The 27,480-nt window shown below is 51.4% G+C and overlaps 1 protein-coding gene across 3 annotated transcripts; it reads right to left on the bottom strand.

The window, feature by feature from the left end:
• Nucleotides 1–15,651: 15,651 nt before the first annotated feature.
• ANGPTL4 (angiopoietin like 4) lies at nucleotides 15,652–26,460 on the bottom strand. Of its 3 annotated transcripts, XM_045380169.2 has the most exons (7): nucleotides 25,979–26,460; nucleotides 24,566–24,676; nucleotides 24,310–24,427; nucleotides 20,962–21,075; nucleotides 18,810–18,905; nucleotides 18,439–18,720; nucleotides 15,652–16,319 (listed from the first exon to the last, which is right to left on the bottom strand). In XM_045380169.2, exons 1-7 carry the CDS (start codon nucleotides 26,294–26,296, stop codon nucleotides 16,138–16,140), a joined length of 1,221 nt encoding a protein of 406 aa, XP_045236104.2. In that variant the 5' UTR covers nucleotides 26,297–26,460; the 3' UTR covers nucleotides 15,652–16,137. The 3 variants fall into 3 exon arrangements, with proteins under 3 accessions (XP_045236104.2, XP_045236105.2, XP_045236106.2); XM_045380170.2 differs by lacking the exon at nucleotides 18,810–18,905; XM_045380171.2 differs by lacking the exon at nucleotides 20,962–21,075.
• Nucleotides 26,461–27,480: the final 1,020 nt, after the last annotated feature.

The following is a 27,480-nucleotide window of genomic DNA, read 5'->3' as shown; positions in this document are numbered from 1 at the left end:
CCTGACAATACAATATGTGTTTGTTTTATTTTATGTATTTAGGGCGTACAGCGTGCTGTTTTGATATACATGTACCCAGTGAAATAATTATGACAGTTTTTTGTTTTGTTTTGTTTTTTTGAGAAGGAGTTTTGCTTTTGTTGCCCAGGCTGAAGTGCAATGGTGAAATCTCGGCTCACCGCAGCCTCTGCCTCCTGGGTTCAAGCGATTCTCATGCCTCAGCCTCCCGATTAGCTGGGATTACAGGCATGCGCTACGGTGCCTGTCGAATTTTTTTGTATTTTTAGTAGAGACGGGGTTTCTCCATGTTGGTCAGGCTGATTTCGAACTCCCGACCTCAGGTGATTCGCCCACCTTGGCCTCCCAAAGTGCTGGGATTACAGGTGTGAGCCACGACGCCCAGCCAATTATGACAGTTAAGCAATTAACCTATCCATTGCCTTCCATAATTAACTGTGTGTGTAGTGAGAGTATCTACAATCTACTTTCTTGGCAAATTTTCAATATACAATGCAATATTACTAACACAAAGTATACATTACTTTTTGTTTGTTTTGGCTGGCTGCGGGGGCTCATGCCTGTAAACATGTCCTTTGAGGAGGATGAGGTGGGAGGATCACTTGAGGCCAGGAGCTAGAGACCAACCTGGGCAATGTGTCAAAACCCAGTCTCTAGAAAAAAAAAAAAAAAGGAAAAAAAAAAAAAGAACAACAACAACAACAAAAATTAGCCAGGTGTGGTGCTTCATGGCAGGGTCCCAGATACTTGGGAGGCCAAGGCGGGAGGATCATTCGAGCCTGGGAGGTTGAGGCTGCAGTGAGCCATGATCAGCCCACTGCACTCCAGCTTGGCAACAGAGCAAGACCCTGTCTCAAAAATTTTTTTAAAAAGCCTTGCTTTCCTGAACCATTGATCTGCTGGTTGTTTTCCTCTGTCAACAGCATATCAGCCTCATGACGTCAGGGACTCTGTCTGTCCCCATCATTGCGGTAAATTCCTCAGTGCTGAATAAATATGTTTATTTATTCAGTGGTGAATAAGCCTAGAGCCAATGTACTAGAGTTATTAGAGCAGACACTATTAGGGCTTCTTGAACCTCATTCCCAGGGTGTTCATTGGGCATCTGTCAAAAAAAACATTACGGCCAGGCATGGTGGCTCACGCCTATAATCCCAGCACGTTGGGAGGCTGAGGCGGGCAGATCACTTGAGGTCAGGAGTTTAAGACCAGCCTGGCCAACATGGTGAAACCTCATCTCTCCCATCTCTACTGAAAATCCAAAAACTCAGCTTGGCGTGGTGGCGGGCGCTTGTAGTCCCAGCTACTTGGGAGGCTAAGGCAGGAGAATGGTGTGAACCCGGGAGGCGAAGCTTGCAGTGAGCCGAGATTGCGCCACTGCACTCCAACCACCTGGGTGGCAGAGCGAGACTCCATCTCAAAAAAAAAAAAAAAAAAGATCTTAATTGATTTTATTTGCAATTCTACAATCGGGCAACACTTCATTTAACAAAATGAAAATAGTTTTCCCATGAGCTGAGCGGGTAGGTTGGTTTTACAGGCAGAAAAAGGGCCAAGGAAAGCAGAAAGAGAAAATAAAATGTGGAGGCCGGGCATGGTGGCTCATGCCGGTAATCCCATCACTTTGGGAGGCTGAGGCAAGCGGATCACCTGAGGTCAGGAGTTCGAGACCAGCTTGACCAACATATGAAAGCCTGTCTCTACTAAAAATACAAAAACATTAGCCAGGCGTGGTGGCGGATGCCTGTAATCCCAGCTACTCAGGAGGTTGAGGCAGGAGAATCACTTGAACCAGGGAGGCGGAGGTTGCAGTGAGCCAAGATCACGCCATTGCACTCCAGCCTGGGCAAGAATTGCAAAACTCAAACTAAAAAAACAAAAAAAAGAAAAGAAAAGAAAATGTGGATTGGTCATTTTAAACTTTCCTCTTTTTTTTTTGGAATCTGAGTCTTGCTCTGTCACCCAGGCTGGAGTGCAGTGGTGCAATCATAGCTCACTGCAACCTCAACTTCCTGGGATCAAGCAATCTTCCCACCTCAGCCTCCTGAGAAGCTAGGATCACAGGTGTGTGCCACTATGCCCAGCTTTTTTTTTTTTTTTTTTTTCAGAGACAGGGTCTTGCCATGTTGCCCAGGCTGGATTTGAACTCCTGAACTCAAGCAAGCCTCCTGCCTTGGCCTCCCAAAGTTCTGGGATTACTGGCATGAGCCACCACCACACTCAGCCCAAAGTTACTTTTCTTGTAAAGGTTAAAGCAGAGAGAACGTCCTTATCATGCTGGCTAAAACTGACCTGGTGGGAGATTTGGCTATCCTCTCTCTGTCTCCTGATTTTGTAGGTCAGATAAACAACTTAGTTTCGTTTTGGTCTCGTAGGACTTCAGCATGAGTGACTCGATTTTGGTTTAGTTTGTTGGGCCTGGTGCAGGAAGTCAGTCCCAAACAATAGCTTCCTGTAAGTTTTGTATAACACATTCTGTGTCTAGAATTAGTAGGTTCTTGGTATGGCTGACTTCAAGAACGAAGCCACGGACCCTCACGGTGAGTGTTACAGTTTGTTTTTTGTTTGTCTGTTTGTTTTTAAGACGGAGTCTTTTTCTGTCGCCCAGGCTGGAGTGTGGTGGCACAATCTCTGCTCACTGCAAGCTCCGCCTCCTGGGTTCACACTATTCTCCTGCCCAGGTAGCTGGGACTACAGGCGCCCGCCACCATGCCCAGCTAATTTGTCATATTTTTTAGTAGAGATGGGGTTTCACGGTGTTAGCCAGCATGGTCTCGATCTCCTGACTTCATGATCCGCCCACCTTGGCCTCCCAAAGTGCTGGGATTACAGGTGTGAGCCACTGCGCCCAGCCAAGTGTTATAGTTCTTAAAGATGGCATGTCTGGAGTTTGTTCCTTCTGATGTTCGGACGTGTCTGGAGTTTTTTCCTTCTGGTGGGTTTGTGGTCTTGCTGACTTCAGGAGTGAAACTGCAGACCTCTGTGGTGAGCGCTATAGCTCATAAAGGTGGCGTGTACCCAGAGTGAACAGCAGCAAGATTTATTGCAAAGAGCAAGAGAACAAAGCCTCCACACTGTAGAAGGACGACACGACGACACGACGACACGACGACACGACGACACGACGACACGACGACACCACCCCCCCCACTCCCCCACCCCCCCACCCCCCCACCCCCCCCTATTTAACTGCTGCTGGCTCAGGTGGCCTGCTTTTATTCCCTTATTTGGCCCCACCCACATCCTGCTCATTGGTCCATTTTACAGAGAGCTGATTGGTCCATTTTACAGAGTGCTAATTGGTCCATTTTGACAGTGCTGATTGGTCCGTTTTGACAGAGTGCTGATTGGTGCATTTACAATCCTTTAGCTAGACAGAAAAGTTCTCCAAGTCCTCACCCGACACAGAAGCCCAGGTGGCTTCACTTCTCAATCCCCCCTCTAACCAGGACACCCCAACTGCTGTTGGGAATTTGACCGATGACCACTCTAGCTACTTTCTGCTGGAAGAAGGGGCCCTGCAGGCCGTTGTAGTGCCCTCCAGAGGGGAACTCTTTAGGCCAGTGGAAGGGCCAGCGGGTGGGTCCAGGGGTCCTCAGTAGAAGTTGTTGGTTGAACTCATTTGGTGTTCCATTTGTAAGACCATCTGTAGCTTGATGGCCTTGATTCTGAGGAAACAAATTTGACAAGAAGGTTAAAAATACAGGGCCCAAAGTCAAGTAACAGCAAGACGGCTGCCACAGGACCTAGAAAGGGGAGAAGCCACGTTGCCCAACTCCAGAGGTGGGTATTAGAGTTTGAAAGGCGTTGTCTGATTTCAGAAGCCTTTTCCTGTAAACGCCGGGTGGCATCTCGTACTATCCCTGACTGGTTAGTGTAAAAACAACACTCTTTCCCTAAGAAGGTGCAGAGTCCTCCTTTCTCAGCAGTGAGGAGGTCCAGGCCTCAGCGGTTTTGGAAAGTTGCTGCTGCCAAAGAGTCTATTTGGGATTGTAGAGTAAGGATAGATTTCGTTATTTCTTACAAACTGTCTGAAATCCTTTGAGAGTGTGCGGTACTAGGATAATGAAGTAGATAAACTGGCTATTCTGGTTCCTGTAGCAGTAGCCATTCCTAACCCTATACGTAGGGCTATTAGTTGTATGGCCCTGCACTGATGGGCTTGAGCTTTGAGGGACACAGATTGGGTCTGATTTCCATAAGATTAGAAGATTAGGATAATACATGTTACACTGTTAACTTTTGTTGAAAATGTGTTTACTTTTGTTGAAAACCTTGTAAGTTTGGAATTTCAATTATTCTTTGCTATTAGTAAGACCTGTTCAGTCCGTATTAACTTACAATTGATATAGATGGCTCCTTCCTGATTCTGTAAGTACTTTAAGATTTGGCTGAGTGCAAACAACTCGCTCAGGCAGGTTTGAGCAGACCAATTATTACGCAATTTTCCTAACTCTGCTTCTACCAGAGTTTCCTTATCACTTACTGAATACCCATTTTGTCTTTTTCCCTTAATTGCCTGGGAGGAACCATCTATCATCCTGTCCTGAAGGGAGTTCCTCCTAGATCTGGTCGGACCTTTGTATGGTAATTAATTAAGATTTACATCCCCTGTTAGGAAACCTGGTGGGTTAAGCATTTTTGATAGGAAGTCTATGGGTTGTCAGTGGCCTCAGTGTTTCTGGCTATGCCCTTGTTTACACTAACAACAAGGTAGTATTGGAGTGTTATAGGGTTACAGAGAAGACCTTCAATTATCAATTATGGGTTTTGTTTTGTTTTGTTTTTTGGAGACGGAGTCTTGCTCTGTCACCCAGGCTGGAGTGCAGTGGCACGATCTCGGCTCATTGCAAGGTCCGCCTCCCGGGTTCACGCCATTCTCCTGCCTCAGCCTCCCGAGTAGCTGGGACTACAGGTGCCTGCCACCAGGCCTGGCTAATTTTTTGTATTTTTAGTAGAGACAGGGTTTCACCGTATTAGCCAGGATGGTCTGGATCTCCTGACCTGGTGATCCGCCCGCCTCGGCTTCCCAAAGTTCTGGGATTACAGGCATGAGCCACCACACCCGGCCTAATTATGGGTTTTAAATTGACCCTGGCTTTTAAAGGAATAGAGTACACTATTTTTTCTTTACTACCGCTATCTCTTTTACTCTTTGACTTCTTCTTTGTCTCTGTCTCCTCCTCTCTCTGTCTCCTTTTTGTCTCTGTTTCTTCCTCTCTCTTTCTCTAACTTCCTGTCTCTTTCTCTCTTTCCTTTCTGCTGGTCTTTCCCTGCCTCTGGTAGCTGCTTATGCTGCTGTTCTCCCCTCTCCTTCCCCTTTTTGATGGCTTTGGCAGTGTAACACTGTCACCTCCTTGGGTTTTTGCACTGTGTGCAATAACTCCATGGTTTCCTTGTGGTATTTAATGGGGGTTCCCCCAGAGGTTCGGAACTCCCTTTCTTTCCATATTGCAGCATGGGCATGTAGGATTAGATAAGCATACTTGCTATCTGTAAACACATTTATTCTTTTTCCCTTTCCCAGTTCTAAGGCTCGAGTTAAGTGCCACTAGTTCTGCTAACTGGATGCTGGTCCCTGGGGGAAGAGGCTTACTTTGAAGTATGGTTACATCACTAACTATGGCATAAACTGGCCTTCGTATCCCATTCTCCACAAATGAACTTCTATCGGAATATAGGTTAAGGTCAGGATTAGCTAAGGGGACTTCCAAGAGATCGTGTTGGGCAGCATAATTCTGGACTACAATTTGTTGGCAGTCATGCTTGATTGGTTCCCCATCATCTGGGAGAAAAGTGGCAGGGCTAAGGGCCACACACGTGCGTATTTGAAGCACTGGTCCCTCAAGGAGTAGCACCTAAGTATCTAAGTAGGCGATTGTCCGATATACATAAACTTTCTTTGGCACCTAGTATATCATTTACATCATGAGTAGTCCAGACAGTGAGATCCTTTCCTTGTATTATTTCGATAGCCTCTGACCCTAAGACAGTCACCGCCGCAACTATCTGTAAAGAGTGAGGCCAGCCATTTGCTACTACATAGGTTTTTCTTACTTAGGTATGCCACTGGTTGTGGGGTTATCCCATAAGTGTGAGTAAGGACTCCAAGAGCTATCCCTGCTCTCTCTGTGACGTTTTGTCCTGTGGGAAGGCTTAAAGCTGGAGCTTGTACTAGGGCCTGCTTTAAGGTTTTGAAGGCTGTTTCTGCCCCTGGTTCCCATTCTACTAGACGAGTATTTGCCCTCCGGGTCTCCTTGATTAGAGTATAGAGGGGCCTGGCTATCTCACTATATCCAGGGATCCACAGTCGGCAAAAGCCGGTGATTCCAAGGAACCCCCGCAACTGTTTTAATGTCTTAGGGCGAGGATAAGCCAGTATAGGCTGTATTTGTTCCTCGCTGAGGGCCCTGGTTCCTCTGGCTAAGATTAGGCCTAGATATTTGACCTGCTGTTGGCAAAGCTGGACTTTCAACCTAGACGCCTTGTACCCTTGATTAGCTAGAAAGTTCAAGAGATCTAGAGTAGCCTGCTAGCATGAGGCTTCTGAACTGGTAGCCAAAAGTAAATCATCCACATACTGAAGGACCAGAGTGCCTGGACTTGAGAAGTGGCCTAGATCTTAGGCTGGTGCCTGACCAAACAGGTGAGGGCTATCCCTAAACCCTTGGGGCAAGACCGTCCACGGAAGTTGGGATGTGTGGTCTGTGGGATCCTCAAAGGCAAAGAGAAACTGGGAGTCAGAGTGCAGGGGAATACAGGAGAAGGCATCCTTGAGGTCCAGAACAGTGAACCATTCTGCTTCCTCTGGTATTTGAGAGAGCAGGGTATATGGGTTGGGTACAACTGGATATAGAGGAATTACTGCCTTATTGACGAGTCTAAGATCTTGCACTAGTCTGTACTGACCGTTTGGTTTTTGTACTCCTAGAATTGGGGTGTTGCAGGGACTGCTGCATTTCCTTTCTAAGCCTTGAGCTTTTAAATGTTTAACAGTATCCTGTAATCCTTTATGAGCTTCAGGCCTTAAGGGATATTGCCTTTGATAAGGAAAATTGGTGGGATCTTTTAGCCTGATTTGGACTGGGCGGGCATTTTTTGCCCTTCCAGATTGTCCTTCCAATGCTCAGACTTCAGGGTTGATTCCCTCCTCAAGTAGGGGACAATAAATGGGTAACTTGTTCCCCATATTCATGTAGATAATAGCTGGAGCTAATATATCCCTCCCTAATAAGGTTGTGGGACTTTCAGGGATAACAAGAAAGGCATGTGAAAAGAGCAAAGTCTCCCAATTACAACTGAGGAGGTGGGAGCAATACGTGTTTACAGGCTGTCCCAGGATTCCTCAGACGGTAACAGACCTTGAGGACAGCTGTCCAGGACAGGAGATTCACACTGAGAAGGCTGCACCAGTGTCCAGGAGGAAGTCAATTTCCTGGCCCTCAATAATTATACATACCCGGGACTCAGTGAGAGTGATGACATGAGCTGGCACTTGCCCTGGGCACCCTCAGTCCTGTTGTTGGATCATCTGGTTGGGGGCTTCTGTCCCAGAAAACCTTTGTCCTCTGGGGCAGTGCACCTTCCAGTGATTGCCTTGGCATAGCAAACATGGACAAGGGGGCGGCTTGTTTCTCATTGGACAACCTTTTTTAAAGTGTCCTTGTAAACCACACTGATAACAAGCCCTACCGGGTGATTGGCCTGCTCCATTTTCTGTCCTCTCTGAACCACCAAGGTTTGTTTGTCTGAGGGCCATGACTAAGGCTGTGGCCTTTCTCTGACCTCGCTTTTCCTTTTGGGCCTGTTCCTCTTGGTCCCTATTATAGAACAGCAAGGTTGTCAGGTTTAATAATGCCTCCAAATTTTGTTCAGGGCCCAGGGCTCACTTTTGCAGCTTTCTCCTGATATCTGCGACTGATTGGGTAGTAAACTTATCTTTTAGGATCAATGGACCCTCGAGTGATTCAGGTAACAGGGGAGTATATTTTCTTTTCTTTTCTTTTTTTTTTTTTGAGATGGTGTCTTGCTCTGTCACCCAGGCTGGAGTGCAGTGGCACAATCTCGGCTCACTGCAAGCTCTGCTTCCAGGGTTCACGCCATTCTCCTGCCTCAGCCTCCTGAGTTGCTGGGATTACAGGCGCCCACCACCACTCCTGGCTAATTTTTTGTATTTTTAATAGAGGCGGGGTTTCACCATGTTAGCCAGGATGGTCTCAATCTCCTGACCTCGTGATTCGCCCGCCTTGGCCTCCCAAAGTCCTGGGATTACAGGCGTGAGCCACTGCAGCTGGCTGACAGGGGAGTAAATTTTCTTAAGGCCTTCTGTAGCCGCTCAAGGAAGGCAGAAGGATTTTCTTTTTTTTTTTTTTTTTTTTGAGACGGAGTCTCACTCTGTCACCCGGGCTGGAGTACAGTGGCCGGATCTCAGCTCACTGCAAGCTCCGCCTCCCGGGTTTACGCCATTCTCCTGCCTCAGTCTCCCGAGTAGCTGGGACCGGCCGGCAGAAGGATTTTCTTCCTTTCCCTGAGTTACGGTGGACATCATTGAATAAATTCATGGGCTTTTTCCTAATTCTCCTTAGTCCTTCTAGAACACAGGTCACAGATGTTTACGACTCCAGTCCTCATGATCCGAGTTGAGGTCCCAGTGAGGATCCATACTGGGGACAGCTTGCTGACCAGTAGGGAATTTGTCCCTTTCTTTGGCTGTCATTCTGTCATTTACTTGACTAAGATACCAGGTATCTCCAAACTCTTGGGCTGCAGCTAAAGCTGCATTCTTTTCATTAAAGGCCAGGGTTTGATCTAACAATAGCATGACATCTCTCCAAGTGAGATCAAAGGTTTTCCCTAGACCCTGTAGGACATCTGTGTACCTATCAGGATCATCTGAAAACTTCCCCAGGTCTGCCTTGATCTGCTTTAAATCAGAGAGGGAGAAGGGGACATGTACCCGGGTTGGGCCAAATTCCCTCCCCCTACAGCTTGAAGGAGACATAACCGATAGCCCGGGTGGGTTTTGTGGTCCTTTGGAGATTTCTTTGCTTGCTTCCTTCTGGGCAAGGGAGATTAGAGGAGGCTTATCATTAATACGGGAGCTGTAGGGAGGCTAGGATTTGGGGGTAAGCTGAAAGGTCCTCCTGTGGGATGTAAATTGCAGGCTTTGCATAGTTGTGTGTTCTCCTTCAGTGAAAAGAAAGCTTGGACATAACGTTTCACTCCCTTTGCCTTTCCTCTTACAGAAAAGGTCAAGCTGCAGGATAGTATTGTAATTTTTACTTCCCTCAGGTGGCCATTTTTCCCCATCAGAGAGAGAATATTGGGCCCAGTCAATAGTGCAGAAAAAAAATGAGCTGCCTCTTTTTCAGGGTTTGCGGGTCAAATTGGTCCCAATGGCTTAGGATGCATTTCAAGGGTGAGCCTGTTGAAACCTGAGTGTTTCCCATCTGAAAGACAAAACTGCCCACGGTTTTGGTTTGTTTTGTTTCTTCCGCTGCTCAAGAACCCACAACAGTCCCTGGACCCTGCTGATGGGAATAACTGCGCTCACCGACGCAGCGGCAGAAACACTAGTTTTCCTCCTAGACCACAGGAGGACCGAGGAAGGTCAGATTTAGTGGCCCTTACGGACACATTCTCAAAAGCCTGCACCGTTGTCTGTCTTCCTAGACCACAAAGAGTACTGAGAAAAATGGGATTTAGCGGCCCTTACCAATGCATTCTCAAAAACCTGTTAGAGTCCTAAGCATTCTCGGGCCGGGCGCGGTGGCTCAAGCCTGTAATCCCAGCACTTTGGGAGGCCGAGGCGGGTGGATCACGAGGTCAGGAGATCGAGACCATCCTGGCTAACATGGTGAAACCCCGTCTCTACTAAAAATACAAAAAAAAAAAACTAGCCGGGCGTGGTGGCGGGCGCCTGTAGTCCCAGCTACTCGGAGGCTGAGGCAGGAGAATGGCGTGAACCTGGGAGGCGGAGCTTGCAGTGAGCCGAGATCGCGCCACTGCACTCCAGCCTGGGTGACACAGCGCGAGACTCCGTCTCAAAAAAAAAAAAAAAAAAAAAGAGTCCTAAGCATTCTCCTTTTAGTTCTGGGACCTTACCCATGTCCTATAAAGATGTTATGCCCCAAAAATGAAGTGGAGGATCCTACCCTGAGGGAGGGAAGGGATCTCCAGGGTTGGAAGAGTGACACCTTTTGTCCTCACTTATACAAATAGGAAGGATACAATTTCTGAGGATACAATTTCCCCATATCCTAGCTTCAGGAATAGCTTTTGTTAGGCCTGCTTGTCTGAGGAGGGATCCTAAAATTCCAGATAGTCCCGCCACGACGGGGCTTTGGGCAAAAATTACGTCTTTCTGATTGGTGAGCCCAGGTGCCTAAAGAAGGTAACAGAGTCCTGAAATTTATACAGGAAATCATTCTTATAGGAGAAACTAGAAAAGCACTAGCAGCAAGACTAGCCTCGGGAGGCCTGGCGCAGTGGCTCAAGCCTGTGATCCCAGCACTTTGGGAGGCCGAGACAGGCGGATCACGAGGTCAGGAGATCAAGACCATCCTGGCTAACCTGGTGAAACCCCATCTCTACTAAAAAACACAAAAAACTAGCCGGGCGAGGTGGCAGGCACCTGTAGTCCCAGCTACTCAGGAGGCTGAGGCAGGAGAATGGCATGAACTCGGGAGGCGGAGCTTGCAGTGAGCTGAGATCTGGCCACTGCACTCCAGCCTGGGCGACAGAGCGAGACTCCGTCTCAAAAAAAAAAAAAAAAAAAAGACTAGCCTCGGAGAAGAGAGGCAAGAGGAAGTTTGTCTGACAGGCATTAGGACCCAGGAGGCAAGGGTCAGGATAGATAGGATAGATGGGCGAGTCTCGCTTGGGTGACATGACTTTGAGAGTTCCACTCATGGCCGCAGGGTCAACCAACTTGTCGGGACCCTGGAGCTGAATGGCTTTCCTCTCTGTTGACCTTCGACTCATCCCAGGAGTACAGGAAAAGTGGAAGCTGGTTCCAGGCAAACCAACGCTCCCAACTCCGAAAAGTTGGGGTTTGTTAGAGAGCCCTTTCCCAGAAAGCCTGACACCTGTGTCTTTAGTCCAACAGACACGTTAGTCGCTTTTAACTGGCCACCAGGTGCCCGGTATTTAGCCCCCGATTTCTAAGGAAAAATATGACAGAATACCAAGCAAAAGGGGTCCGATGGCACTCACCACTTGGCAATAGGCTATAGTCTCACCGCTTGGCGATAGGCAATAGTCCCTTTGTGGTCAGCAAAATGTGTCCAGAATTGGTGGGTTCTTGGTCTCGCTGACTTCGAGAATGAAGCCACGGACCCTCGTGGTGATTGTTACAGTTCTTAAATATGGTGTGTCTGGAGTTTTTTCCTTCCAATGTTCAGACATGTTTGGAGTTTCTTCCTTCTGGTGGGTTCGTGGTCTCGCTGACTTCAGGAGTGAAGCTGCAGACCTTCGCGATGAGTGTTACAGCTCACAAAGGTGGCACGGACCCAAAGAGTGAGCAGCAGCAAGATTTATTGCAAAGAGCGAAAAAACAAAGCTGCCACAGCGTGGAAGGGAACCCAAGTTGGTTTCCGCTTCTGGCCTGGGTGGCCTGCTTTTATTCACTTATTTGGCCCCACCCACATCCTGCTGATTAGTGCATTTTATACTGAGCTGATTGGTCCATTTTACAGAATGTTGATTGGTCCATTTGACAGAGTGCTGATTGGTGCGTTTACAAACCTTTAGCTAGATACAGAGTGCTGATTGGTGCATTTACAATCCTTTAGCTAGACAGAAAATTATCCAAGTCCCCTACTCGATTAGCTAGACACAGAGTGCTGATAGTTGCATTTACAAACCTTTAGCTAGACACAGAGCACTGATTGGTGCATTTACAATCCTTTAGCTAGACACAGAGTGCTGATTGGTGCGTTTACAATCCTTTAGCAAGACAGAAAAGTTCTCCAAGTCCCCACCTGACCCAGAAGCCCAGCCGGCTTCACCTCTCAAGCCCATACACAAATTTGACTCCTTCCCCATATCCATTCCCCCTGTCGTGTCTCCATCCTTCCTTCCCTCCCTCCCATCAAACCCAGAGGTCATGGATTTCTCTCTCCTCATCTCCTCTGTGCCTCCCTCCGTCTATCACCCTCAATTGCCTTATTCTGTCTCTCCTCCCTCTGAAATTTCTCTTGATTCTTTTTTTTTTTTTTTTTTTTGAGGCAGGGTCTTACTCTGTTGCCCAGGCTGGATTGCAGTGGCACGATCTCAGCTCACTGCACCCTCTGCCTCCCGAATTCAAGCAATTCTCTGCCTCAGCCTCTCGAGTTGCTGGGATTACAGGCACCCACCACTATGCCTGGCTAATTTTTTTGTATTTTTAGTAGAGATGGGATTTCACCATCTTGGCCAGGCTGGTCTTGAACTCCTGGCCTCATGATCCACCCGCCTTGGCCTCCCAAAGTGCTGGGATTACAGACATGAGCCACTGTGCCTGGCCTTTTTAAAAATTTATCATAGAGATGAGGTCTTGCTGTGTTTCCTAGGCTGGTCTCAAACTCCAAGATCCTCCAGCCTCAGCTTCCCAAAGAGCTGGGATTACAGTCACGAGCCACTGGACCCAGCCTGTGTTGAATATTAATGCCTTGTTAATTCTTTGCCACCCTCTCCCCACACCATGAGGCCAGGAAGGGGTGGTGGAGTGGAGGGGTGGAGTGTCAAAACCATCCCCATTTTCCAAATGCAGGAACTGGGGCCAGTGAGCTCCTGTGGCCCGGGAGAGGGATATGATTTAGAGCTGCAGCTCTGGAGTTTAACGGGTCCAGGTTCACATCTGGGTTTCCTGGCCCCTTGTTAGTTTCCTGCCGTGGTGGGTTTTTTTTGTTTTCCTTTTTGAGACAGAGTCTCGCTCTGTCACCCAGGCTGGAGTGCCGTGGTGCGATCTCAGCTCACTGCAACCTCCGTCTCTCAGGTTCAAGCGATTCTCCTGCCTCAGCCTCCCGAATAGCTGGGACTACAGGCACGTGCCACCACGCCCGGCTAATTTTTTGTATGTTTAGTAGAGACGGGGTTTCATGGTGTCAGCCAGAATGGTCTTGATCTCCTGACCTTGTGATCTACCTACCTCGGCCTCCCAAAGTGCTGGGAATGCAGGCTTGAGCCACCGCGCCCAGCTGGTGGTTTTTTCCTTTCTGTTGTTCCCCAGGTTGGAGGGGCAGGAAAAGCTTTGGGGTCAAGGTGGCTGCTGGAAAAAGGATGATGTTGAAGAGATGAGCCCATCGTTGGCAGAGCCTGGAAATGAAGAGGGTATAGCTAGAGGAACCCCCTCTCCTGCAGGCTGGTCTCACCACTAGCTCCAGTGACAGTGGGCTCAGAGGAAATCCTCTCAGCCTGCTCAGAACAGGACACAGGCAAATAAGGAACCTGGAGAGGGCAGCCTCCAGCCTCCCTGGCCTGGCAGCTGTAGGACCTACCTCTACAAAGCTAAAAAGTTTGTCACCTATACCCAACCACAGCCCCAGGGAAACCGCCGTGTCCTCAGCACCTGCCAGGAAAGGTGAAGACCGGGAAATCAGAGCTAAGTTTTTTCTTCTAGCACAAGAACCGCCACCTCCTCCCCAAGAGACATCTAGAAGGAATATCTGGAGGGAGATACTGGGGCAAAAATAGATCAACAGGCCAGGTGCGGTGGCTTGCACCTGTAATCCCACCACTTTGGGAGGCCAAGGCAGGCAGACCACCTGAGGTCAGAAGTTCGAGACCGGCCTGGCCAAGCCCGTCTCTACTAAAAATACAAAAATTAGCCAGACGCAGTGGCAGGTGCCTGTAATCCTAGCAACTTGAGAGGCTGAGGCAGGAGAATCGCTTGAACCCTGAAGGTGGAGGTTACAGTAAGCCGAGATCGCACTACTGCACTCCAGCCTGGGTGGCAGAGCGAGACTCTATCTCAAAAAAAAAAAAAAAAAAAAAAAAAAAAAAGGCCGGGCGCGGTGGCTCAAGCCTGTAATCCCAGCACTTTGGGAGGCCGAGACCGGCGGATCACGAGGTCAGGAGATCGAGACCATCCTGGCTAACCCAGTGAAACCCCGTCTCTACTAAAAAATACAAAAAACTAGCCGGGCGAGGCGGCGGGCGCCTGTAGTCCCAGCTACTCGGGAGGCTGAGGCAGGAGAATGGCGTGAACCCGGGAGGCGGAGCTTGCAGTGAGCTGAGATCCGGCCACTGCACTCCAGCCTGGGCGACATAGCGAGACTCCGTCTCAAAAAAAAAAAAAAAAAAAAGATTAACAGTAGCTGGGGTTCAGGAAATGGACAGATGCTGTTTTCCTCAAATACAAGTCCTAGATATAGGGCATCCAATTATTACTATTTTTATTTCATTTCATATTTATTTATTTGTTTATTAGACAGAGTCTCACTCTGTTGCCTGGGCTGGAGTGCAGTGGTGCCATCTCGGCTCACTGCAACCTCCACCTCCTGGATTCAAGCTATTCTCCGGCCTCGGCCTCCCGAGTAGCTGGGATTATAGGTGCGCACCACTAGTAGGCCCAGCTGATTTTTGTATTTTTGGTAGAAATGAGGTTTCACCACATTGGCCAGGCTGGTCTCCAACTCCCGACCTCAGGTGATCGCCCTTGTTGGCCTCCCGAAGTGTCAGTATTACAGGCGTGAGCCAAGGCCCTATTGGTGTTTTTTGTTTTTTTTTTTTTGTTTTTTTTTTTTGAGATCAAGCCTTGCTCTGTCACCCAGGCTGGAGTGCAGTGGCATGATCTCTGCTGACTGCAACCTCCGCCTCCTGAGTTCAAACGATTCTCCTGCCTCAGCCTCCTGAGTAGCTGGGATTACAGGCACCCGCCACTACACCTGGCTAATTTTTGTATTTTTAGTAGAGACGGGGTTTTACCATGTTCGTCAGGCGGGTCTGGAACTCCCGACCTCAGGTGATCCACCCGCCTCAACCTCCCAAAGTACTGGGATTACAGGCGTGAGCCACTGTGTCCGGCCCTCATCTTATTTTTTTCTTAAACAAAACCCAGATGTAGAATTAGAGCCTTTAGGGCTGGGTGCAGTGGCACTCACACCTTTAATCCCAGCACTTTGGGAAGCCAAGGCAGGAAGATCCCTTGAGCCTCGGTGTTTGAGACCAGCCTGGACAACAGAGTGAGACCCTATCTCTATGAAAAAAATTTCTTTTTTTTTGAGATGGATTCTTGCTCTGTTGCCCAGGCTGGAGTGCAGTGGCGCAATCTCGGCTTACTTGCAGCCTTGGCCTCCTTGGCTCAAGTGATTCTTCTGCATCAGCCTCCGGAGTAGCTGGGACTACAGACGTGTACAGACGTGCGCCATCACACCCGGGTAATTTTTGTATTTTTTGTAGAGACGGGGTTTCACCATGTTGGCCAGGCTGGTCTCGAACTCCTGACCTCAAGCAATCTGCCCACCTCGGCCTCACAAAGGGCTGGGATTACAGGCACAAGACACTGTGCCTGGCCCTGGGAACATGTTTACATGGACTTTGTTCACTTTTTAAAACAAACTGAGGGTAAGTTACTAGACGTGTGAACTAAAAAAAAAAAAAAAAAAAATTGGAAAGAAAAAAAAGAAAACAAACTGAAAACAAAGAACGAAGTGTTCTGAGGTTGCTTTTATTCCAAGAAGTCTATGAGCTCCGCCCAGACACGACTGGTGCCTACTTGTGTCCCCAGGGGACCTACACACAACAGCACCCGCACCAGGAGGGCGTTCTTGACTCACGTGAGCCCTGGTCCCCCAGTCAGTCAATGTGACTGAGTCCGCCACTGAGGCCAGCCTGGCCGGCCTCAAGTAGTCCCTCTGAGTCCCCAGCTCCCCGGCCAGCAAGGAGTGAAGCTCCATGCCCCTTGGTCCACGCCTCCAGAGTCTGAGCATATCCTGTAGCCTCGATCTCAGGAGGCAATGCATGTAGCCCCCCTGCACTCAGAAAGGGGGCTTCTCCAGCCATGGTCTTCTTCTCCGTCCACAAGCTTCCAGATGGCCCCTCCTCGGAGCCCCTGCCCGGGCAGGGAGTGGCCACATCCTCGGGCAGAGCCAAGAGTCACCGTCCTTCGTGGGCCTGGGACCAGGCCCAACCAGGAGGCTAGGAGGCTGCCTCTGCCGCCGTGGGCTGGATCAACATGGTGGTGGCCTGCAGCGGGTAGTAGCGGCCCCGCCAGGTCTTCCAGAAGATTCCTTTCTTAAGCTCCTGCCGCTGCTGTGGGATGGAGCGGAAGTACTGGCCATTGAGGTTGGAATGGCTGCAGGTGCCAAACCACCAGCCTCCTGCCGGGGTCAGGGGAGAGGAAACATGGTCAGGTGTTTGAGCCACCAATGGGGCTGAAAGGAGATGGGGATAGGGTTGAGGATGAGGCAGGTTGGGGACCATGATTGGGCTTGGGACTTTACTTTTTTTTTTTTTTTTTTGAGATTGGGTCTCACTCTGTCACTCAGGCTTGAGTGCAGTGGTGCAGTCTCAGCTCACTGCAGCCTTGACCTCCTAGGCTCAAGAGATCCTCCCAACTCAGCCTCCCAAGTAGATGGGACCATAGGCTGCACCCTCATGCCCAGCTAGATTTTTGTATTTTTAGTTGAGATGGGATTTCGCCACGTTGCTCAAGCTGGTCTCCTGAGCTCGAGTGATTCACTCGCTTCAGCCTCCCAAAGTGCTGGGAGTACAAGTGTGAGCCACTGTGCCTCACTAATTTTTTTTTTCTTTTTTGTTTTTTGAGACGAAGTCTCACTCCGTTGCCTAAGCTGGAGTGCAGTGGCGTGATCTCGGCTCACTGCAACCTCCACCTCCCAGGTTAAAGTGATTCTGCTGCCTCAGCCTCCCAAGTAGCTGGGACTACAGGCACGTGCCACCACGCCCGGCTAATTTTTGTATTTTTAGTAGAGGGGTTCACTATGTTGGCCTGGCTGGTCTTGAACTCCTGACCTCGTGATCCGCCTGCCTTGGCCTCCCAAAGTGCTGGGATTACAGGCGTGAGCCACCACACCCAGACAACTTTTGTATTTTTTTTGTAGAGACAGGGTCTCCCTCTATTACCCGGGCTGCTGTCAAACCCCTGGGCTCGAGTGATCCTCTCTCTTTGGTCTCCCAAATCCCTGGGATTACAGGCGTGAAGCCACCACACCCAGCCTCAGCCTTTACTCAAGCCCAGTGGTTGAGGCTGCAATGAGCTATGATCACACCACTGCACTCCATCCTGGGTGACAGAGTGAGACCCTGTTTAAAAAAAAAAAAAGATTCCTGTGCAGTGGGCACCATTATAAAGATGCTTGTGGCCGGGCAAGGTGGCTCATGCCCATAATCCCAACACATTGGGAGGCCAAGGCAGGCAGATCACTTGACGTCAGGAGTTCAGGACCACTCTGGCCAACATGGTGAAACCCCTTCTCTACTAAAAATACAAAACAATTGCCTGGTGGCAGGTGCCTGTAATCCCAGCTACTCAGGAGGCGGAGGCAAGAGAATCACTTGAACCCAGGAGGCAGAGACTGCAGTGAGCCGAGATCACATCACTTGCACTCCAGCCTGGGTGACAGAGTGGGACTCCGTCTCAAAAAATAAATGAGGCCGGGCGCGGTGGCTCAAGCCTGTAATCCCAGCACTTTGGGAGGCCAAGGCGGGCGGATCACGAGGTCAGAAGATCGAGACCATCCTGGCGAACATGGTGAAACCCCGTCTCTACTAAAAATACAAAAAACTAGCCAGGCGAGGTGGCGGGCGCCTGAAGTCCCAGCTACTCGGGAGGCTGAGGCAGGAGAATGGCGTAAACCTGGGAGGCGGAGCTTGCAGTGAGCTGAGATCCGGCCACTGCACTCCAGCCCGGGCAACAGAGTGACACTCTGTCTCAAAAAAAATAAAAATAAAATTTAAAAATGAGTAGGCCAGGCACGGTGGCTCACGTCTGTAATCCCAGCACTTTGGGAGGCCGATGCGGGTGGATCACGAGGTCAGGAGATCGAGACCATCTTGGCTAACATGGTGAAACCCCGTCTCTACTAAAAATACAAAAAAATTAGATGGGTCTGGTGGCAGGTGCCTGTAGTCCCAGCTACTCAGGAGGCTGAGGCAGGAGAATGGAGTGAACCCGGGAGGCGGAGCTTGCAGTGAGCCAAGATCATGCCACTGCACTCCAGCCTGGGTGACAGAGTGAGACTCCATCTCAATAAATAAATAAATGAATAAGTAAATAAAAGTAAAAGTGGTCAAGACTCTTTTCAGGATGGGAAAACTGAGGCCAGATAGGCTAAGTTAGTGGCCTAATCACACACACAGCATGTAAGGAAGAGGTGGGGGCAGGAAACAGATGCAATTTGGGGTTGAAGGCAGGACAGAGCAGCAGAAAGATAAGGAGGGAAGCTACTGGCTGGATGTGGCATGGCAGAGCCTGCTCACCAGAGAGGCTCTTGGCGCAGTTCTTGTCCCTGCGGAGGTCGTGATCCTGGTCCCAAGTGGAGAAGGGTACGGAGAGGCTGCTAGGCGGGACGGTGGTGGCACCCAACTGGCTGGCCACGGGCTCGGTGAGCTGCAGGCTGTAAGCCGTGTCCTCGCCACCCAGGTGCACAGAGAACTGCAGCGACTCGGCGTTGCCATCCCAGTCCTGCAGCTGCACGGCCAGGCGGCTGTTGCGGTCCCCTGTGATGCTATGCACCTTCTCCAGGCCCAGCCAGAACTCGCCTGGAGTGGGAGAGGCCACTCAGTGAGGCAAGGCCACTTCTGAGGGTCCCTCTTCCTCCCCTGCCTCTGTACCCGCTAGAAACACCCACCTTGGGGATCCCCAAACCCCGCCTTGTAGGCTTCCCAGGGCCGGTTGAAGTCCACAGAGCCATCGTGGCGCCTCTGAATTACTGTCCAGCCTCCATCTGCCCAGAAAGGTACAAGGTCACCAGGAAGTCCCTCCTCACAGAGGACCCCACTCCCTCATCTGGCTCCCAAGCACCAAACCCCCTCCAAACCCAGGAAGCCAGCAGCTCCCTCACTCATCCCTGGAGGACTCGAGGAGGGTGGGTCAGAGGAAGGAATATTATGGGCTGGCTTTGGGAAGATCTTTGTCCCAAGAACCCAGCAGGGACTGAGCGTGGGAAGGAGTGGGCAGTGGAAATCTGCAAAGCCTCTCTGGGCCAGCTGAACTGGGTCTTCCTCTGCAGTTCTCAACCACAAAACCCCGTGTTGTAATCTCTTGTAATGGAAAGGATTTCTTCTCAATGGAAAAAAAAGCTGCTTTTTTTTTTTTTTTTTTTGAGACGGAGTCTTGCTCTGTCTCCCAGGCTGGAGTGCAGTGGCCGGAACTCGGCTCACTGCAAGCTCCGCCTCCCGGGTTCACGCCATTCTCCTGCCTCAGCCTCCCGAGTAGCTGGGACTACAGGCGCCCGCCACCTCGCCCGGCTAGTTTTTTGTATTTTTTAGTAGAGACGGGGTTTCACCGTGTTAGCCAGGATGGTCTTGATCTCCTGACCTCGTGATCCGCCCGTCTCGGCCTCCCAAAGTGCTGGGATTACAGGCTTGAGCCACCGCGCCCGGCCCTTTTTTTTTTTTTTTTAAGAGATGGAGTCTCACTCTATTATTGCCCAGGCTGGATCGCAGTGCCACAATCTCAGCTCACTGCAACCTCTGCCTTCAGGGCTCAAGTGATTCTTGTGTTTCAGCCCCACAAGCAGCTGGAATCACAGGGACCTGCCACCATGCCCGGCTAATGTTTTGGATGTTGGTAGAAACGGGGTTTCACCATGTTGACCAGTCTGGTCTTGAACTCCTGACCTCAAGTGATTTGCCCGCCTCAGCCTCCCAAAGTGCTGGGATTATAGGTGTAAGTCACCGCGCACTGCGCTCAGCCATTTTTTTTTTTTTTTTTTTTAAGAAACGAGGTTTTGTTGTGTTGCCCAGGTTGGAGTGCGGTGGCTATTCACAAGTGTGATCACAGCTCACTGCAGCCTTTAATTCCTGGGCTCAAGCAACCCTCCTGCCTTGGCCTCCTGAGTAGCTGCGACTACAGGCGTGTGCCACCATGCCCAGCAACGGCTGAATTTTATTTTATTTTCTCTCTTTTTAATTTTTTTGGTGGGGGGACAGAGTCTCGCTCTGTCGCCCAGGCTGGAGTGTGGTGGCGTGATCTCGGCTCACTGCAACCTCCGCCTCCCCAGTTCAAGTGATTCTCCTGCCTTGGCTTCCTGAGTAGCTGGGATAACAGGCACATGCCACCATGCCTGGTTAATTTTTGTATTTTTAGTGGAGACGGGGTTTCACCATGTTGGTCAGGCTGGTCTCGAACTCCTGACCTTGTGATATGGCCGCCTCAGCCTCCCAAAGTGCTGGGATTACAGGTATGAGCCACTGCGCCTGGCCTTTTTACTTTCACAAAATTTTTTGTAAAGATGAGCTCTCGCTATGTTGTCCAGGCTGGTCTCAAACTTCTGGACTCAAGTCATCCTCCCGCCTCGGCCTCCCAAAGTGGGATTACAGGTGTGAGCCACTACATCCAGACAAGGGCTGCACTTTAAAGAAAAGAGGCTGGGCGCAGTGGCTAATGCCTGTAATCCCAGCATTTTGGGAGGCCGAGGTTGGCAAATCATTTGAGGTCAGGAGTTTGAGACCACCCAGACCAACATGGTGAAACCCCGTATCTACTAAACATACAAAAATTAGCTGGGTGTGGTTGCTGGCACCTGTAGTCTCAGCTACTGGGGAGGCTGAGGCAGGAGAATCTCTTAAGCCTGGGAGGCAGAGGAGCTGAGATCGTGCCATTGCACTCCAGCCTGGGCAACAAGAGTGAAACTCCATCTCAAAAAAAAAAAAAAAAAAAAAACCAGCCTGGGCAACATAGCAAGATCCTGCCTATAATTATTATTATTTTTTTTCAATTTAAAGAAAGACAACAGGGCCTACGGGGAGAGGGGCCCCTGGTGGGCTAGCACACCCTACCTGAGGTCATCTTGCAGTTCACCAAAAATGGCGGAGACCCCTGAGGCTGGATCTCAAATAGTCCACTCTGCCTCTCCCCATCTTCAAACAGCTCCTGGCAATCCCTGGGCAGCCCTGCAGGGAGATAAAGTGGAGAGTTGAAACAGGAGAGCAGCCCCTGGGGTTCTCAGGAGCCAGGCATGTCTGGGGTCTGAGCTGTGGATGACCAGGGAAGTAAAAGGCAAATCTGATCTCATGACCACCCCTCTGCCATCTGCCTAACCTCTTCCATGGCTCCCTGTGTCCTTCCTCAGCATGGTCCACAAGGCACCTGGAGGACCAGCCCCTGTGCCCATCTTCCTCCTGCCATGCTGTACCCACACCCTCTCTGGCACACAGGCCTTCTTCCCACCCTTGTACCACACACCCTTCTGCCATAGGGACTTTGCACATGCTGTTCCCCCTGCTTGGGACTCTCTTTTTTTTTTTTTTTTTTGAGACGGAGTCTCGCTCTGTCACCAGTCTGGAGTGCAGTGGCATGATCTTGGCTCACTGCAACCTCCGCCTCCTGGGTCCAAGTGATTCTCCTGCCTCAGCCTCCGGAGCAGCTGGGACTACAGGCACGTGCCACCACCACCACGTCCGACTAATTTTTGTATTATTAGTAGAGATGGGGGTTTCACCATGTTGGCCAGGCTGGTCTCTATCTCCCGACCTCGTGATTCGGCAGCCTCAGCCTCCCAAAGTGCTGGGATTACAGGTGTGAACCACTGCGCCCGGCGGGACTCTTTCCTTACTTCTCTCTCTGATTCCCAGCTTCTGGAAGGATACCTTGCCTTGCCTTGCCTCACTCCCAGACCTGGCCAGACCTCCCCAAATGGGAATTGAGCAAGGACTTCCACTTCTGGACACTGGGGTCATCTAGTGGTCTCTCCTCTGACTGCATGGAGGCTCCGTGAGGCTGGGGACAAGGAGCAGCTCTGCCCACATCCTGGCACCAGCATCCACGCAGGCCCCAGCGCATAGCAGCTGCTCAGTAAAGACTTGATGAATGGGCCGGGCGCAGTGGCTCATGCCTGTAATCCCAGCACTTTGGGAGGCGGGTGGATTGGTCAGGAGTTCGAGACCAGCCTGGTCAACATGGCCAAACCCCATCTCTAGTAAAACATACAAAAATTAGCTGGGTGTGATGGTGGACGCCTGTAATCCCAGCTCCTTGGGAGGCTGAGGCAGGAGAATCGCTTGAACCCGGGAGGCGGAGGTTGCAGTGAACTGAGATCAAGCCATTGCACTCCATCCTGAGTGACAGAGTGAGCCTCTGTCTCAAAAAAAAAAAAAGACTCGGTGAATGAATAAAAATTAGCTGGGCGGCCGGGCGCGGTGGCTCAAGCCTGTAATCCCAGCACTTTGGGAGGCCGAGACGGGCGGATCACAAGGTCAGGAGATCGAGACCATCCTGGCGAACACCGTGAAACCCCGTCTCTACTAAAAAATACAAAAAACTAGCCGGGCGAGGTGGCGGGCGCCTGTAGTCCCAGCTACTCGGGAGGCTGAGGCAGGAGAATGGCGTAAACCTGGGAGGCGGAGCTTGCAGTGAGCTGAGATCCGGCCACTGCACTCCAGCCGGGGCTACAGAGTGAGACTCCGTCTCAAAAAAAAAAAAAAAAAATTAGCTGGGCGTGGTAGTGGTAGGTACCTGTAATCCCAGCTACTTGGGAGGCTGAGGCAGGAGAATCACCTGAACCCAGGGGGAGGCCGAGGTTGCAGTGAGCTGAGATTGCATCACTGCACTCCAGCCTGGGCAACAGAGCGAGACTCTGTCTCAAAAAACAAACAAAAAAGACTTGATAAATGAATGAATGAATGAATGAATGAATGAGGCAGCAGGTCCAGAGCAAGGAGGAAGAACTGTGTTGACCAGGAGCATCTCAGAGGCTCTGCCTGGGGATCCCAGCTCCTAGAGGGAGAGGAGGCAGGGTTGAGGAGAGAAAGAGGGAGGGAGGAGGGGAGGATGGCCTTGAGCACGTCTGGAGGCTCAGAGGCTCCAGACTGGAAGGAACCGCCCCCCAGCCCAGCTGGAAAAGTAGGGGAAAGGTCGAAATGAGTCTGCATGGTGGGGGTGGGGGCGGGCCCAGTGTGACGAGGAAGACGCTTTCCGGCCCCTCAGGCATCTCCCCTTTCCCCTACTTTCCTATCCAGTAAGGATGGGCACGTGGCCAAATCACCAGTGTGGCTTCCATGAATGCCAGCTGTTTGCCTTCCCAGCTCTGAACTTTCTCCTACTTGGCAGGCCTGAGCCAAGAGTCTGGGAGTCCCGAACCCACAGAACCCCTGCCCCCTTCCACTGCATTTCCCAGCCAGGACTTGTGCCTTCCCCCGTCACCCTCCAGAAGCCCCTCATCTTGGGATGGTGGCTTTGGGAGGGTGGACAGGACCCTGACCACGCTGAGGTGCCAGCCTGGCACGAGGTGGGGAAGGAGCAGGAGCTTGGAGAGGAGAGAACCCTCAGGTCTACAGTGCTAGAAGCCTGCCACTGACCCTAGGGTGTGAGAGGGGGATCCAAACTTTCACCTAGTTGGCTGTGGACAGCCACAGATGCAGGGAAGGACGAGGACCACAGGGAAACTGTGTGGGGCCGTGAGAACCGTGAGTCTGCGTCGGACACACGTGGACATGCTGTGGTTCGAGATGAACAGAGATTTGGGAGTAAAGCACCAATGAACGGAGATTTGGGAGTAAAGCACCTACAACTTGTGGTGGCAGCAAAAGCCCACTTTCTGCTGCGGGGAGGGGTCTGGCGGGGGCGGGGAGAGAGGAGGAGAACAAGAGAGGGAGGAGGAAGAGGGGTCAGGGACCTGGAGCATTGGATTTGTAAGATGCAAGAGTGTGTGTTTCTGGCCTGGGAGCTGGGGGTTCCCAACCCTGATTCCCACATACCCCAAGACGCCATGGAGGGCCCAAATCTATGAACACTTCTACCTAGCACCGCCTGTTCCATGACACCCTCCTCTAGAAGTTTCTAACCTTCAGGATGGCACCCCAAACCCCATTTCTACCTTCTCCAGCACCCCTGCAGCTCAAGTCCCTCGAGATCTCTCTTTCTCCACCTGTGTTCCAATCAGTGACCAGCAGGGCTTCAGGGACAGCCCACTGGCTTGCAGGGGAGAAGGGTTGGATGGCCTGGCTGGGTCAGGTCAGGGCTGGGGAAGGAGGTGATACCATCAGCTCTGACCGGGAGACTGGTGAGCCCACAGGGAATCCAGGCCAGGACATCTTCTCCTTAAGGTGGACCTGACAAGGAGAGGACCAGCAATGGCAAGTGGCGGGATGGGGGTAGCCACTGGAGGGCATCGAGGGCCAGACACTCACGGTGCAGGCGGCTGGCATTGTGAGCCGAGTCAACTGGCTGGGCCATCTCGGGCCGCCTCTTTCTTCGGGCAGGCTTGGCCACCTCATGGTCTAGGTGCTTGGGGTCCAGGAGGCCAACCTAGGATGGAATGGGAGGAGGGTATCAGGCCTTGCCTGGCCCCACGTCCCCACCCACAGGTCCTGTGCTCACCACCACCCTCCCCACCTGGGGTCCCAGCTATCAGAGGGACCTTTTCTCCCTTGACCCTAGGGTTACCTGGCTTTGCAGACGCTGAATTCGCAGGTGCTGCTTCTCCAGGTGCCGCTGCTGCTGGGCCACCTTGTGGAAGAGTTGCTGGATCCTGCTGTTCTGAGCCTTGAGTTGTGTCTGGGGAGGGGTGAAAACCTTGGTGAGGACCCAGCTTGCCTTCCCCAACTTCTTCATTCATCCACTCATCCATCCTTCCAAATCTCCATCCGCTGAGGCCAGGCAAGGGAGTCTATCTTTTTTTTTTTTTTTTTCCAAAGGCAGGGTCTCATTCTGTCACCCAGGCTGGACTGCAGTGGTGCTGTCACAGCTCACTGCAGCCTCCAACTCCTGGGGTCAAGTGATCCTCCTGTTTCAGCCTCCCGAGTAGCTGGGACTACAGTCATGCAGCTCTATGCCTGCCTTTTTCTTATTTTTTCAGACAGACTCTCTGTCACCCAGGTTGGAGGGCAGTGGCACAATCTTGGCTCACTGCAACCTCTGCCTCTCAGATTCAAGTGATTCTTGTGCCTCAGCCTCCCAAGTAGCTGAGATTACAGGTGCCTGCCACCACGCCTGGCTAATTTTTGTATTTATATTTGTATTTTATTTTATTTATTATTATTATTTGAGACTGAGTCTAGCTCTGTCACCCAGGCTGGAGTGCAATGGCAAGATCCCGGCTCACTGCAACCTCTACCTCCTGGGTTCAAGCGATTCTCCTGCCTCAGCCTCCTGAGTCGCTGGGATTACAGGCGCTCACCACCACACCCAGCTAATTTTTGTATTTTTAGTAGAGATGGGGTTTCACTGTGTTGGTCAGGCTGGTCTTGAACTCCTGACCTCAGGTGATCAGCCCGCCTCGGCCTCCCAAAATGCTGGGATTACAAGCGTGAGCCACCGCGCCTGGCCTTATTTTTATTTTATTACTATTATATTTTTGAGAAGAAGTCTTGCTCTGTTGCCTGAAGGCTGAATGAAGTGCAGTGATGCGATCTTGGCTCACTGCAACCTCCGCCTCCCGGGTTCAAGAGATTTTTCTGCCTCAGCCTCCCAGGTAGCTGGGATTACAGGCATGCGCCATCATGCCCGGCTAATTTTTTGTATTTTTAGTAGAGATGAGGTTTCTCCACGGTGGCCAGGCTAGTCTCGACAGCAGTTGGAGGCTCCGTGAGCCACCGCGCCCAGTCATTTTTAAATTTAATTTATTTATTTATTCTTTTTTTGTGAAGAGACGGGGGTCTCGCTATTTTGCTTTAGGTGGTCTTGAACTCCTAGCCTTGAGCGAACCTCCCTCCTCGGCTTCCTAAAAGGGAGCCCATCCCTTGAGGCAGGGGAATCACAGGGAGCCACAGTTGTGCACCCTCCCCCCACTCCTGTCCATACCCTTCCAAGCAAGGAGAGCCAGTAGGGGCGCGGAGAACCAGCCCCGGGGGCACATACCTGCAGGCTGTGAAGGACCTCAGGGTCCACCCGGCTCTCAGGGGCTAACGGGAGGGCGGTGGACCCCTCGGTTCCCTGGCAGGCAGACCCGCAAGCGCTGAGGCGCCGCTCCAGCGCGTTCAGCTGACTGCGGGTGCGCTCCGCGTGTTCGCGCAGCCCCTGGCCTAGCTGCAGGAGTCCGTGCGCCAGGACATTCATCTCGTCCCAGGACGCAAAGCGCGGAGACTTGGACTGCACCGGGCCGCCCTGAGCTCTCAGCAGCACGGCCGTGGCGACGCAGAGCATCAGGGCTGCTCCGGCCGTCGGAGCACCGCGCATCCTCTCACGAAGCCTGGGAGCGGGGATGCGGGGACTCTCGGGGACGCTGGAGTTCCAGGTGCGAGGGTTGGAGACGCGGAGGACCAAGGGGATACCCGCTTGGTTGCAGAAGGCGCTGGAAAGAATCGGATCACAGGGGTGGATCTGCTTAGCTCTGTTTCTCCCCGCTGCGCTCGAGGACGTGTTTATAAGTTGGGTGCGGAGTGGGCGGAGGAGCCTTGGAGGCGGGGTGCGGGGAGTGGCGGGGGCAGGGCCTGTGGCCGGGGGAGGGGTCCTGTCCTCTGGAGGCCTGGTAGTCTGCGGGCTGGGGGATGCCCTGGGGGTGCAAAACTCTGGCTCTCCCGCCCCCGCTCCAGGCTCAGGCAGGCCTTCCTCTGCTAACCGTAGGAGAGGTGACTCTTCTTTCCCCCACGGTGCCCGTCTCTAGGCTGTGGAATTCCAAGCCCCCTATTCCGCCCCTGCCTTGCCCAGTGGCGGAGAGGGCGCACACTGTAGCTGAGACTGGAAGGCAGAAGCAGGGGTAGAGGGCCGGGCGCGGTGGCTCACCCCTGTAAATCCCAACACTTTGGGAGGCCAAAGTGGGCGGATCACCTGAGGTCAAGACTTCCAGACCAGCCTGGCCAACGTGGTGAAACCCAGTCTCTACTAAAAATACAAAAAAAAAATTAGCCGGACATGGTGGTGCGCGCATGTAATCCCAGCTACTCGGGAGGCTGAGGCAAGAGAATTGCTTGAATCCGGGGAGGTGGAGGTTGCAGTGCGCCGAGATCGCGTCATTGCAGTCCAGCCTGGGCGACAGAGCCAGACTACGTCTCAAAATAATAATAATAATAAATAAAAATAAATAAAGAAAGGGAGGGAGGGAGGAAGGAAAGAGAGAGACAGAAAGAGAGAAAGGGAAAGAAAGAAAGAGAAAAAGAAGAAAGAAAAAGAAAGAGAAAGAGGCCGGGCGCGGTGGCTCAAGCCTGTAATCCTAGCACTTTGGGAGGCCGAGACGGGCGGATCACGAGGTCAGGAGATCGAGACCATCCTGGCTAACACGGTGAAACCCCGTCTCTACTAAAAATACAAGAAAATTAGCCGGGCGAGGTGGTAGGCGCCTGTAGTCCCAGCTACTCGGGAGGCTGAGGCAGGAGAATGGCGTGAACCCGGGGGGGCGGAGCTTGCAGTGAGCCGAGATCGCG

The sequence above is a fragment of the Macaca fascicularis genome, chromosome 19 (genome assembly GCF_037993035.2).
Source record: "Macaca fascicularis isolate 582-1 chromosome 19, T2T-MFA8v1.1".
Taxonomy (NCBI): Eukaryota; Metazoa; Chordata; class Mammalia; order Primates; family Cercopithecidae; genus Macaca; species Macaca fascicularis.
This window is presented reverse-complemented; position numbering and strand designations above follow the sequence as displayed.